Source organism: Heteronotia binoei, chromosome 10 (assembly GCF_032191835.1).
Source record: "Heteronotia binoei isolate CCM8104 ecotype False Entrance Well chromosome 10, APGP_CSIRO_Hbin_v1, whole genome shotgun sequence".
NCBI classification, from domain to species: domain Eukaryota; kingdom Metazoa; phylum Chordata; class Lepidosauria; order Squamata; family Gekkonidae; genus Heteronotia; species Heteronotia binoei.
In genome coordinates, this window is record NC_083232.1 from 12967222 (window position 1) to 12981480 (window position 14259).

At 48.7% G+C, this 14259-nt stretch overlaps 1 protein-coding gene across 1 annotated transcript in view; it reads left to right on the plus strand.

Moving 5' to 3' along the window:
- Positions 1 to 13672, plus strand: part of LOC132578239 (solute carrier family 22 member 13-like) — a 45091-nt gene extending 31419 nt beyond the window's left edge. The window contains exons 7-10 of the mRNA XM_060248150.1: positions 2504 to 2718; positions 4662 to 4770; positions 9336 to 9545; positions 13262 to 13672. Coding sequence (XP_060104133.1) covers positions 2504 to 2718; positions 4662 to 4770; positions 9336 to 9545; positions 13262 to 13358 — 631 coding nt within the window. The 3' untranslated portion in view covers positions 13359 to 13672. The remainder of the gene's footprint in view (positions 1 to 2503; positions 2719 to 4661; positions 4771 to 9335; positions 9546 to 13261) is intronic.
- The last annotated feature ends 587 nt before the right edge of the window (positions 13673 to 14259 follow it).

Here is a 14259-nt window from a genome sequence, read left to right on the forward strand (position 1 = left end):
ATCTAGTCTTCTTAAAATGGCAAAGCCCCCTTGCAAATGGTTGGTGAGGTGGATTGAAACCACATTATGTGTGAAAGGTTTGTCTCGAGTCTCTTATCTGTCCCTGCTTCTAACTCTTATGGGCTTAATAAAAAGGCCTTAATGAACTATATCCCTAACTTCAGCCCGCAAACGTGCATAAGTTGGGAGAAGAGTGGTCTCTTATGATGTGGAGCAGTTTCTGCTGCATCCTGTTGAACAGTTTTTTCCGCTTCATGCAAAAAAAATAAATAAAAATCCAAGAAATGTCTTAGAGAGCCAAGAAGATGGTCACACGGGGATTATGCAGCACTGTAAATGTTAATGGCATAACAGAACTCCAAACTCTTGGAGCCCATCTGTGCTGGAAATTAGTGTTTTGCCATACCCAGCATTTCCTTTTTGCATTTTATTATATGGGGCAGTACCTTGGTTCCAGTTTAAGAGTCCGTGGCGGGAGGTGTTAAGAACATAAGAGAAGCCATGTTGGATCAGGCCAATGGCCCATCCAGTCCAACACTGTGTGTCACATAAGAACTTAAGAGAAGCCATGTTGGATCAGGCCAATGGCCCATCCAGTCCAACACTGTGTGTCACATAAGAACATAAGAGAAGCCGTGTTGGATCAGGCCAATGGCCCATCCAGTCCAACACTCTGTGTCACAGAGGAACATAAGAGAAGCCATGTTGGATCAGGCCAATGGCCCATCCAGTCCAACACTGTGTGTCACATAAGAACATAAGAGAAGCCATGTTGGATCAGGCCAATGGCCCATCCAGTCCAACACTGTGTGTCACATAAGGACATAAGAGAAGCCATGTTGGATCAGGCCAATGGCCCATCCAGTCCAACACTGTGTGTCACATAAGAACATAAGAGAAGCCATGTTGGATCAGGCCAATGGCCCATCCAGTCCAACGCTCTGGGTCACATAAGAACGTAAGAGAAGCCATGTTGGATCAGGCCAATGGCCCATCCAGTCCAACACTCTGTGTCACATAAGAACATAAGAGAAGCCGTGTTGGATCAGGCCAATGGCCCATCCAGTCCAACACTCTGTGTCACAGAGGAACATAAGAGAAGCCATGTTGGATCAGGCCAATGGCCCATCCAGTCCAACACTGTGTGTCACATAAGAACATAAGAGAAGCCGTGTTGGATCAGGCCAATGGCCCATCCAGTCCAACACTGTGTGTCACATAAGAACATAAGAGAAGCCATGTTGGATCAGGCCAATGGCCCATCCAGTCCAACACTGTGTGTCACATAAGAACTTAAGAGAAGCCATGCTGGATCAGGCCAATGGCCCATCCAGTCCAACACTCTGAGTCACAGAAGAACATAAGAGGAGCCATGTTGGATCAGGCCAGTGGCCCATCCAGTCCAACACTGTGTGTCACACAGTGGCCAAAAAACCCAGACGCAATCAGGAAGTCCATCAGTGGGGCCAGGACACTAGAAGTCCTCACATTATTGCCCCCCAAGCACCAAGAATACAGAGCATCGCTGCCCCAGACAGAGAGTTCCGATGATAAGCTGTGGCTAAGAGCCACTGATGGACCTCTGCTCCATATGTTTATCTAAGCCCCTTTTGAAGCTGGCTATGCCTGTAGCTGCCACCACCTCCTGCGGCAGTGAATTCCACACGTTAATCACCCTTTGGTGAAGAAGTAATACCTTTTGTTGGTAAAGGCCCTTCTTACCTGAGACCTTGGAGAGTTTCAGACAATCAGAATACAGAATAGTTGTGATAAATTAGGGTTCAGTTGTATGAAGGACACAGCAAATTTAAATTCAGGAGGGTGTGGCCTAATATGCAAATGAGTTCCTGCTGGGCTTTTCCCACAGAGGTCCCGTGTGAAACAAGGGCACCATCAGGGGGTGTGGTCTAATATGCAAATGAGTTCCTGCTGGACTTTTCCCACAGAGGTCCCGTGTGAAACAATGGTGCCATCAGGCGGTGTGGTCTAATATGCAAATGAGTTCCTGCTGGGCTTTCTCCACAAAGAGGCCCCATGTAAAACAATGGCGCCATCAGGGGGCGTGGTCTAATATGCAAATGAGTTCCTGCTGGGCTCTCTCCACAAAGAAATCCTGCGCGGAACAATGGCACCATCAGGGGGTGTGGCCTAATATGCAAATGAGTTCCTGCTGGGCTCCCCCCACAAAGAGACCCCGCGTGAAACAATGGTGCCATCAGGGGGTGTGGCCTAATATGCAAATGAGCTCCTGCTGGGCTTCCTCCACAAAGAAGTCCTGTGTGAAACAATGGTGCCATCAGGGGGTGTGGTCTAATATGCAAATGAGTTCCTGCTGGGCTTTCTCCACAAAGAGGTCCCGTGTGAAACAATGGTGCCATCAGGGGGTATGGTCTAATACGTAAATGAGTTCCTGTTAGCTTTTTTAAAAAAACAAAAACAAAAAAGCTGCAGAATACATTAAAAAATGAACTCAGACCCACACTGCATTTTGCTTCCCTCTCAGGTTTGTGGACAGTTTGGTGTACTATGGAGTGAGCCTCCAAGTTGGAGATTTCGGCCTGGACATCTACAGGACCCAGCTGGTGTTTGGAGCCGTTGAACTACCAGCCCGGGCCTCCTGTATCTTCCTGATGGAGCGGCTGGGGAGGAAGAAGTGCCAGGCTGGTTGGCTTCTCCTGGCAGGCATCGTATGCCTGATCATCCCTGCTATCCCCAAAAGTACAGTCACTCTTTGCACAAAGTACAAATTTGGCAGATGAAGTCCAATAGGAATGTGTGGTGATAATGGCTAGAGGAGTGGGTAGGGTTGCCAAGTCCGACTCAAGAAACACCTGGGGACTTTGGGGCTGGAGTCAGGAGACTTTGGTGGGTGGAGCCAATGGCAGGGGTGTGGCAAGCATGATTGAACTCCAAAAGGAGTTCTGGCCATCACATTTAAAGGGACTGGGCTCCTTTTAAATGCCATCCCTCCGTAGGAAATAATGGAGGCTAGGGGCATCTTGTTTGGGGGCTCATAGAATTGGGCCAATATTTTTGAAACTTGGGGAGTGTTTTGAGGAAAGACACCAGTTGTTATGCTGAAGTTTTGGTGCCTCTACCTCAAAAAACAGCCCCTCTGGAGCCAGAGCCAGTTTGGTGTAATGGTTAACCAGTATTTGGTGTAGTGGTTAAGTGTGCTGACTCTTATCTGGGAGAACCGGGTTCGATTCCCCACTCCTTCACATGCACCTGCAGATGTGACCTTGGGTCAGTCAGAAGACTCTTATCTGGGAGAACCAGGTTTGATTCCCCACTCCTCCGTATGCACCTGCTGTTGTGACCTGTTTCGCTCAAGAGCAGTTTCTGTCAGAGCTCTCTCAGCTCCACCTACCTCACCTACCTTTGGGGGGAGGGAAGGTAAAGGAGATTGTAAGCTGCTTTGAGACTCCTTCAGGCAGTAAAAGGTGGGGTATAAATCAAATCTCCTCCTACTCCTCTTCTAAAAACTGGAAATGATGTCAAAGATGCTCTAGGAGGGGGGGAGTTATAGAGTATCTTCTGATGTCACTTCTTGTTTTTATTGGTAATGCTGTCAATGCCCTGGCGTGGTGCCAACTGGTCCCAAGGACTTGCTGGTTGCGGGGGTTTGCCGGCGACTTTTTCAGCCTAACTTATCTCCAAAGCAGCCATTTTCTCCAAGAGAACTGATCTTTGTAGTGTGGTGATGAGCTGTAATTCTGGAGGCCCCCCCAGGTCCCACTGCCCTGAAGCTGCCAGTTGGTTTCCCATGGGACTCTTGAGAAACCTTAACGGCGAACAAGCTTTTATTCTCAAATCTGCACAGCCCATCAAATCTCCAGCAGCCAATCAGAAACCGCTGGCATTGGGCAAAAACTTTATGGTAGAAATGGCTTCTGCAATAGAGTTTTTGCCCAAGTGCCAGAATGTCACTGCGATGTCACCAATGCGATGTCACTTCCTGTACATGCTGGAAGTAGTATCACCACGTTACCAGTGATGCAGCACAGGCCCTCCTTCCTTTGATTCTCCACTTGCAGCTGCTGGAATGGCCTTGGGTCAGTCATAGCTCTTACAGGAGTTGTCCTTGAAAGGGCAGCTTCTGTCAGAGCTCTCTCAGTCCCATCCACCTCACATGGTGTCTGTTGTGGGGGGAGAAGATATAGGAGATTGTAAGCCGCTCTGAGTCTCTGATTCAGAGAGAAGGGCGGGGTATAAGTGTGCAGTCTTCTTCTTCTTCCTGCTCTTGGTAAATCCCAGCTTGGCAGCAGGGGACAGAACCAGGCTGACCAAATCGATCAGTGCAGGGGTGGCCAAGGGTAGCTCTCCAGATGTTTTTTGCCTACAACTCCCATTAGCCCCAGCCAGCATGGCCAATGGCTGGGGCTGATGGGAGTTGTAGGCAAAAAACATCTGGAGAGCTACCCTTGGCCACCCCTGGATTAGTGTTCTATCCCAGCCTTTCAGGTGTTCGACATCTTCCCTGTTTTTGTTCTCTGGGCAAGCAGCAAAGACCAGAAGGTTATATTTGTTCTGCAGGTATACGGCTCATTGGCTATGTGGAAGTACTTTTGTGCCAAATCCTTGTGAAATGGTGGCAGCTTTTCAGGAAGGCAATTGTGGTTTATCTCTAATTTCTTTCCCTGTGGTCTGTCTTTGTCCAGCTGTCCCTGTTGCCGTAACTGTGCTGGCTGTTATCGGAAAGGCCTCACTTGGGGCCTCCTTTTCAACCACCTACGTCTTCTCTGCAGAAGTCTTTCCCACAGTTGTCAGGTGAGGATCTCGTTCCGGTTTCAGTTCATATTGATTCAGAAATTGCTGGGCAGGGGAGACTTCTCCAGCAACATGACGGGAAAAGCTCCCAACCAGGCATGAAACACATTTTGGATTACTCTAGCTCCGGAATTCCCAACTTGGTGCCTTGAACACCACGGTGCCCACCAACACCTTTTCTGGTGCCCACCAAGTGTTTTTAGGAAGTGGGCGGGGTCAGGTGAGGCTTTTGCCCAGCAAGGCTTTCGACTGGCCACTGGAGACTTGATTGGCTGTGCATATATATATTTTTTTAACATTGCTTTGGCAGCAGCTGCCTCCACAGCACAAAGATCTACACTGTGTTGCTGAAGTTCAGCGGCGGTAGTCATTTTGTGGCTAGCTCCGCCTCCTAAAGCAGCCATTTTGTGGTAGCCATTTTTTTTTTTGCTGCAATCCTCATGCCATGTCAGAATTTCAGATGTGCCCACACGCTCAAAAAGGCTGATCCCGTGAACTTAAAGGGAGGTGTTTGTGAATTTCCTGCATTACGCAGGGGGTTGGACTGGATGACCCTGGAGGTCCCTTTCAGCTCTATGATTCTATGACTCTATGATCCCTGCTGTAAATGTTATACTACACAGGCTGCAAGCGGTACATTGCCAGTTTATGGTTCTTTTTTATATAAAATAACATTACATGATGCCATAGGGTTTTCAGGATATAAGAACATCAGAAGAGTTTTCAGGATATAAGAACATCAGAAGAGCACAGGTCCATCAGTGGCTATTAGCCACAGCATATTGTTGGAACTTTCTGTCTGGGGCAGTGATGCTCTGTATTCTTGGTGTTTGCGGGGGGGCACAGTGGGAGGGCTTCTAGCCCCATTGGTGGACCTCCTGATTGCACCTGGGGTTTTTTTGGCCACTGTGTGACACAAAGTGTTGAACTGGATGGGCCACTGGCCTGATCCAACATGGCTTCTCTTACGTTCTTATGTGACACAGAGTGTTGGACTGGATGGGCCATTGGCCTGATCCAACATGGCTTCTCTTACGTTCTTATGTGACACAGAGTGTTGGACTGGATGGGCCACTGGCCTGATCCAACATGCCTTCTCTGACGTTCTTATGTCCTGCTGGATCAGACCAGTGGTCCATCTAGTCCAGCATCCTGTCTCACAAGGTGGCCAACCAGTTCCTCTGGAAGCTATCGACAGAGTTTAAGGTGCAAGACCTGGCTCTGGGATCCAGAGGCTTAGTTCCTCTGAAGGCGAAGGTTCCCCTCAGTCACCATGGCTAGTTGACTTATCCATCACAAATCTATCTAATCCCCCTTTACAGCTGTTTATTCCCGGGGCCATCACTACATCCTCTGGGAGCAAACTCCACATTGTAATCACTCTCGGTGCAGTGCCGGATTAAAATCTCAGGGGCCCCCTTGCAAATTATCTCAGAGTTGGAGCACCCGCCCCATGGGCTGTAGCCAGGATTTCGTGTTTGGTGAGGCTCACAGCGGGATTTGTTGGTTGGGGGGGCAGGGGCCACCCGTTTTGGTGGCCCAGATCTCTTAGCACTGTAAGCTGCCTTGAGTTCCACAAGTTAACAACCCCCTTCGCCTGGGCAGTCACAGCAGCTCTGCTCCTCCCACCCCTTTCTTATGTGCCCCTCTCTCAGGCAGACAGAGACCTCTTGACTCTCCCCCCCCACCCCTGCTTTGGTCTGCAAGGTATATTAGGGAAGGGGAGAGAAAAAAAGCAAAAAGACCATCAGCGATGCTACTACTTGTTCAGAGTGGCAGTGAGCAAAGGGGACGGATTGGGGGCCCTCCGATGGAGGGGCCATATAGTTGGAAGGGGGGGGTTGAAAGGATGGGCCTGGTCCCTCCCAGGCCCCCCCTGTAGGTACGGACCTGACCGCCCTGCTGCAGCCTGCAGGCACCTTCTCAAAAGCCCCTTTGACAAAGCTGCGAGGGAAGAGGCAGAGAGAGGCAAACTTGGTGATGACGCCAGCAGCAGCCGCACCAAGACAGCCAGTTTGGTGTAGTGGTTAAGTGTGCGGCCTCTTATCTGGGAGAACCGGGTTTGATTCCCCACTCCTCCACTTGCAGCTGCTGGAATGGCCTTGGGTCAGCCATAGCTCTGACAGAGTTTTCCGTGAAAGGGCAGCTTTCTGTGAGAGCCCTCTCAGCCCCACCCACCTCACAGGGTGTCTGTTGTGGGGGAGGAAGGTAAAGGAGATTGTGAGCCCCTCTGAGACTCTTTGGAGTGGAGGGCGGGATATAAATCCAATATCTTCATCTACCTCACAGGGTGTCTGTTGTGGGGGAGGAAGGGAAAGGAGATTGTGAGCCCCTCTGAGACTCTTTGGAGTGGAGGGCGGGATATAAATCCAATATCTTCATCTACCTCACAGGGTGTCTGTTGTGGGGGAGGAAGGTAAAGGAGATTGTGAGCCCCTCTGAGACTCTTCGGAGTGGAGGGCGGGATATAAATCCAATATCTTCATCTACCTCACAGGGTGTCTGTTGTGGGGGGTGGGGAAGGTAAAGGAGATTGTGAGCCACTCTGAGACTCTTCGGAGTGGAGGGCGGGATATAAATCCAATATCTTCATCTACCTCACAGGGTGTCTGTTGTGGGGGAGGAAGGTAAAGGAGATTGTGAGCCCCTCTGAGACTCTTCGGAGTGGAGGGCGGGATATAAATCCAACATCTTCATCTACCTCACAGGGTGTCTGTTGTGGGAGGGAGGAAGGTAAAGGAGATTGTGAGCTGCTCTGAGACTCTTTGGAGTGGAGGGTGGGATATAAATCCAATATCTTCATCTACCTTACAGGGTGTCTGTTGTGGGGGGGAGGAAGATAAAGGAGACTGTGAGCTCCTCTGAGACTCTTTGGAGTGGAGGGCGGGATATAAATCCAATATCTTCTTTTTCGTCTTCTTCAAGCAAGTTGGGCAAAAAGCAGCTCAGTTGCTGGCTGCACGTGCAGGCTGGGGGCTACAGGCAGGGGGGGAAATGGGGGTGGGGGAAGCCAGCCCAGGGCCCTTAAAGACATGGGGGCCCATAGGCCAGTGCCTACTTGGCCTAATTGTTAATCCGGCCCTGTCTCTGTGTAAAGGCAAGAAATGAGCAGAGGTCCCTGAATCTGCCATAGTGACCTTGGACTTCCTTGGTGGTGTCCCATCCAGGTGTTAATCAGGGCCGACCCTTCTTAGCTTCTGAGATCTGATAAGCAGGGCTTTTTTTTAGTAGCAGGAACTCCTTTGCATAATAGGCCACACACCCCTGATGTAGCCAGTCCTCCTGGAGCTTACAGGCCTTTTCTTACAGGGCCTACTGTAAGCTCTTGGAGGACTGGCTTCATCAGGAGGGGTGTAGCCTAATATGCAAAGGAGTTCCTGCTACAAAGAAACACACCCTGCTGATGAGTTTGGGCTAGGTGGGGCCATTCAGGTCAGCCGAGATGCCAATCCCCAGGTGGGGGCAGGGAATCCCCCGGTTTGGAGGCCCTCCCCCCGCTTCAGGGTCATCAGAAAGCGGGAGTGGAGGGGGGAGAGGGAAATGTCTCCTGAAGGTTTGGTTTATGAGAGCGCCCCAGCAGGGTGAACTGATTAGGTTAGGCTAATATATGGAAGAAGAAGAATTGTAGATTTATACCCTGCCCTTCTCTCTGAATCAGAGACTCAGAGCGGCTTACAATCTCCTATATCTTCTCCCCGCACAATAGACACCTTGTGAGGTGGGTGGGGCTGAGAGGGCTCTCACAGCAGCTGCCCTTTCAAGGACAACTCCCATGAGAGGTATGGCTGACCCAAGGCCATTCCAGCAGGTGCAAGTGGAGGAGTGGGGAATCAAACCCGGTTCTCCCCGATAAGAGTCTGCACACTTAACCACTACACCAAACTGGTATATATATATTTATATATTTTATTGAATTATTGAATTTATTTATTTCATTTATTTTTGCTAATTTCTAAGAACATAAGAAAATGTAAGAGAAGCCATGTTGGTTCAGGCCAATGGCCCATCCAGTCCAACACTGTCACACAGTGGCCAAAAAAACCCCAGGTGCCCTCAGAAGGTCCATCAGTAGGGCCATCGTTGGGCGTGTAGACATTTGGAGTGACAGAAATCTAGGGACAACTTTCAGAGCACGCTGTAGAGTCCATTGGGAAGCTTCTGAAGTGGCAGAGATGGGGGCCAAGCCTTATTTCTCTCCTGCCATTGCATCAGCTGAGTCGCATCCAGCCCAGTAATTTAGATTAATTAGTCGGCTGACAACTCCCAGGAGGGAGTCTCCAAATGCTAGTGATTTGGCTTTTAGCGGGTGATGTTTTTGCGCAGTTCTTTGCCAACACAATCTCTCAGAATTGTTCCAAATTAGACACTCAGCTAGATTGGCTTTTAATGTTCTTGCCGGTTTTGGTCTACTCGTTTTGTATATTGCTGTTACCTTCCTTGGCCCTGAGATGACCAGGAGAAAAGCGGACATGTACATATATAAAACGAATAAAATAAAATTGTCGGTTCCTCTGCCATGATGTCCATCCAGTCTCAGTCTCTCTGTGCTTTGCTTCCTCTCTTAGGCAGACCAGCTTAGGTTTGTGCTCCATGTCGTCCAGAATCGGTGGCATCCTAGCTCCACTGGTTGGTCTTTTGGACAAGATCCACCCTGCAATTCCGATGGTGCTACTCGGTGGCATGGCACTGACTGGGGGGATCCTCTGCTTCTTCCTTCCTGAGACGCGGAACCGAGATCTTCTGGATGACACATCGGAATCACCACCTAACCAGCTGTGAGTGGTCAAACGTTATCAAAAAGCTATTTGTTAGAAGCAAGTATATGGTTGCCAGGTCCCTTTGCCTGTCCGGCAGAAGGATTCGAGGGGCGTTCTAGGGATGGGCGAGGACATCGTGCAGGGATGCTCTGGTTTTCAGGCAAAACTCTATGGTTATTTCACCCTCAAAACCATACAGCTTGCCCAAATTCCAGAGCACCCCGATGTGACATCCCCAACATGATGACATCACTGTCAAATACACATGTCTAAGTCTAGGGGGTTTAGGCTACGCCCCTTCAGACCTGCAAGGAGGAGGGGAGAAAGATAACATAAACTACAACTGGGCAGCCGTGTTGGTCTGAAGCAGTTGAACAAAGCAGGAGTCAAGGTGCACCTTTAAGGCCAGCAAAGTTTTATTCAGAATGTAAGCTTTCGTGTACTAAAAGCACACTTCTTCAGACAAGGGGATCGGGTACAGTGGACTGAAATACAAGCAGTATTAACCCACCAACTACATCTGCTTCAGCTCACTGCACCTGTTCCCCGTGCCTGAAGAAGTGTGCTTTTAGAACACAAAAGCTTACATTCTGAATAAAACTTTGTTGGTCTTAAAGGTGCCACTTGACTCCTTCTTTATAAACTACAAAACTGTTTCATTATGGGTTCTTGTGGTCTAGTGGTTTGCCTGGTCACAGGTCTACAAAATACAAAGCCAAATTATAGAAAAAAATATATACAAGGGTTTATTTACAAGAAGGGAAAGGGAAACATAAAATGGACATTAAAACCAAACAGAGAAAATACAGTGTGCACAGAGGAACACACTAAAATAAAAGACTATGGCAGGGGTGGCCAAACTGTGGCTCAGGAGCCACATGTGGCTCTTTCACACATATTTTGTGGCGCTTGAAGCCCCCACCACCCTGTCAGCTGGCTTGGAGAAGACATTTCTCTCTTTAAATCACTTCTCCAAGCCAAGCCTGCCAGTGGCTTGGAGAATGCATTTAAAGTTGAAGTTGCTTTCTTTGCACTTCTCCCTCGACCCCCCATCTATTTCTTCCTTCCTTCCTTCCTTCCTTCCTTCCTTCCTTCCTTCCTTCCTTCCTTCCTTCCTTCCTTCCTTCCTTCCTTCCTTCCTTCCTTCCTTCCATCTTGCGGCTCTCAAACATCTGACATTTTTTCTATGTGGCTCTTATGTTATCTCCTACACTAGACCATGCAGCATTCCTTGGCTACTTGCCCTAAGCCTTAATCACTTGACGCTCTCTTGGTCAGCCACCGTAACACAGTCAGACGTCATTGCTTCTCACTGCCCGTCTTGCTGATTCTGCGTTCTTGTCATCCTGGTATATCATGTCATGATTTGGTGTGGCTTCTAGCCAGATGATATCCTAGCTGTTACATAATTGGCGGATTGACTAGCCAATCCTGAACCTGATCTAATTAAGAGCTGTCGTCCAACTCTGATCTTGACGACATGCTGTCAGAGTTAGATCTAGATGAGCTACTTGTCAAATGGATACCAGACATGCAGAAAGGTGTCACTAATTACCCTGAAGTCTAACTAAGTAATTGCCTACTGACATAGCACACTTACAAGTACAAATTCTGATACAACTCAAATAAGATGACGTCGATTAACGCAAAGACTTACATACACCGAATGAAAGTCAGTTTCTTGAGAGTCTCTTCCGGGTGATGTCATCATGTCGTAGATATCACAGGGCTCTTTTTCCTAGCAGGAGCTCCTCTGCATATTAGGCCACGCCCCCCTGATGTAGCCAGTCCTCCAAGAGCTTAGAGGGCTCTTAGTAAGGGCCTACTGTAAGCTCCAGGAGGATTGGCTACATCAGGGGTGTGTGGCTTAATATGCAGAGGAGCTCCTGCTAGAAAAAGAGCCCTGCGTGGTGATATCCCTGTTTAGAGGGGGGGGGGGGGTTGCCATGCCGGCCAGCAAAGAAGAGCCTCCAAAACTGGGGGATCTCCACCTCTGGGACCTGGCAGCTGGCCAAGGATCCTCAACTTTTTTACAGTGGGAAATTTCAGCAAATGAGAACACAGCCAGGGACTGCACTGGGAGGTACTTAGCATAGTGGTGAATCGGGCCCTCTCTTCTGTTTCATATTGGCAACTGATGAGTGATGTGGAGAGAGGTTTGGTGGACAACCTTCCCCCACCGAAACTGTCATGCTTATAGCTGCTGCAATTTTTGCTAGCTTAGCTGCAGCCACGTGGCCAGGCTCAATGGCGCATGAAAATCAAGAACCAACTCTCTTTCACTTTACGAGGGCCGGCGCGTGGAAGCAGGCGGGGTAGGTGGCTGCTTAGGGTGCTACCCTGCCTGGGGATGCCACCAGGCACCCCCTTACTCCCCTTGCCCCTTCACCGGCTAGAAGGTGCTGCTTGGCCGCCCTGCTCTTTGGAGGCCTCCTTAGAATCCTCCAAAGAACAGTGTTTTAGCGCCGCCTGGCCGCTATCAAGCCAAAAGCGGCCACCATGCTGTTTAGAGGCTTCCTTGGAAGTCTCTGAATAGTGCAGTGTTTTAGCAGTGCCCAGCGTCACTCTCCTTCATTATTTCAAAACGGAGGGAAGACATTTAAAAGGCACGTGGTCCCTTTAAACGTGTTTGCCAGAACTCCCTTACTCCTGGCTCCACCCACAAAGACCCCAGATTTTTCTTGAGTCAGGCCTGGCAACTCTAGCACACGCATACACAAAATACTAAAATAATTTTTTTTAAAAAGGTTCTATATCTATGAGCTTCTAGGATCGAAAGAGAGGAAGGCACCTTCAGGAATGGCTAAGTGAAACTCTGATTGCGTGTTATCCGGGTCAAGTCGCTTTTGATCGATGCAGACTCGATGAATGAATGACCTCCAAAATATCCTACCATTAACAGCCTTGCTCAGATCTTCCCAGTTTGGTGTAGCCAGTTTGGTGCAGTGGTTAAGTGTGCGGACTCTTACCTTGGAGCAGGGCTTTCTTTGCAGCAGGAACTCCTTTGCATATCAGGCCACACATCCCTGATGTGGCTAATCCTCCAAGAGCTTACAGGGCTCTTAGGACAGGGCCTACTGTAAGTCCCAGGAGGATTGGCTACATCATGGGGTGTGGCCTAATATGCAAAGGAGTTCCTGCTACAAAAAAAGCCCTGTTTTGGAGAACCAGGTTTGACTCCCCACTCCTCCACCTGCAGCTGCTGGAATGGCCTTGGGTCAGCCATAGCTCTCGCAGAGCTGTCCTTGAAAGAGCAGCTTCTGGGAGAGCTCTCTCAGCCTCACTTACCTCACAGGGTGTCTGTTGGGGGGCGGGGAGGAAGATAGAGGAGATTGTAAGCCTCTGAGTTTCAGAGTGGAGGGTGGGGTATAAATCCAATGTCAATGTCATCATTGTCTTCTTCTTCTTACTGAGGGGAGTGGCTTCCTTGATCGGGTCAATCCATTCCAAGTTGGGTCTTTGTCTTTTCCTACTGCCTTTGACTTTTCCTAGCGCTGTTGTTGTTTCCAGTGGATCCTTGTCTCCTATTGATGTGGCCAAAAGTTGAGGAGAATTCAGGCTTGAATATTAAATATTGGATTCGGGGGGAAAGCCCTTTTCTTGGTAATTAACATTTTATTGGCGTTTTCCGATACAAAAAAAACAAACAAGGATGCAAAGGAACAAGGATGTCAATAACACCGCAGTGCAGTAAATAATATTGACTATAGGGAACAACCCTTTTCTTTTCTTAGGTCCAAGAAGGCAGTCCATAACGGTGTAGAAAACAGACCCGTGGAAGAGAACGATGGAAACCGGATTGCAGAGACGGCCACGAGTACATACTTCTAGCGACGCGATCAAATCTCCTGGCTTTGAAAAGAAAGATCGAACTTTTTTGTAGAAAATCAAGAACTTTATTGGCAAATATTCTGGGTATCCTTCTCGATTCGTGTACAAAAAGGTAGATCTCCCCAGGATTTTTGGAAGCCTAGGTACAGTCCAGCAGGTCTGGATTCAGCCAGATTATACTTGGGAGATCCTTGAATCCCACAACGTTTTCAGCCCTCTTTGCTTTGCACATCCCCCAGTTCCCAAATCATGACTGCTGTTCCTTCATGAAGAGTCCCTCGGAATGGAGTTCAATAAAGTAATATTTCCTCTTCCTGACATTTGGTGTGCTTTGGTGCTGGGTCTGTGCGGTTCAGGAATCTCTGAAGCATGCCACCTCTTGTGGCAGTGAATTCCACGCATGAATCAGCCTTTGGGTGAAGGACTTCCTTTTTCAGTTCTAACCCGACTGCTCAGCAATTTCATTGAATGTCCACGAGTTCTCGTATTGTGAGAAAGGGAGGAAAGGACTTCTTTCTCTACCTTCTCTATCCCATGCATAGATTCACCTTTGGGTGAAGTACTTGAACATATGAACATATGAAGCTGCCTTATAGGAGCATTATGATACTAAAGACTAACATATGAACATATGAAGCTGCCTTATACTGAATCAGACCCTCGGTCCATCAAAGTCAGTATTGTCTTCTCAGACTGGCAGTGGCTCTCCAGGGTCTCAAGCTGAAGTTTTTCACGCTTACTTGCCTGGACCCTTTTTAGTTGGAGTTGATGGGGATTGAATCTGAGACCTTAGGCTTACCAAGCAGATGCTCTACCACTGAGCCACCTTCCCTCCCCAACAAAATTTGTGGCAGGGAGCCACTGTTCACTTCTTCAGATACAGGTAGATGTCAAGACCCCC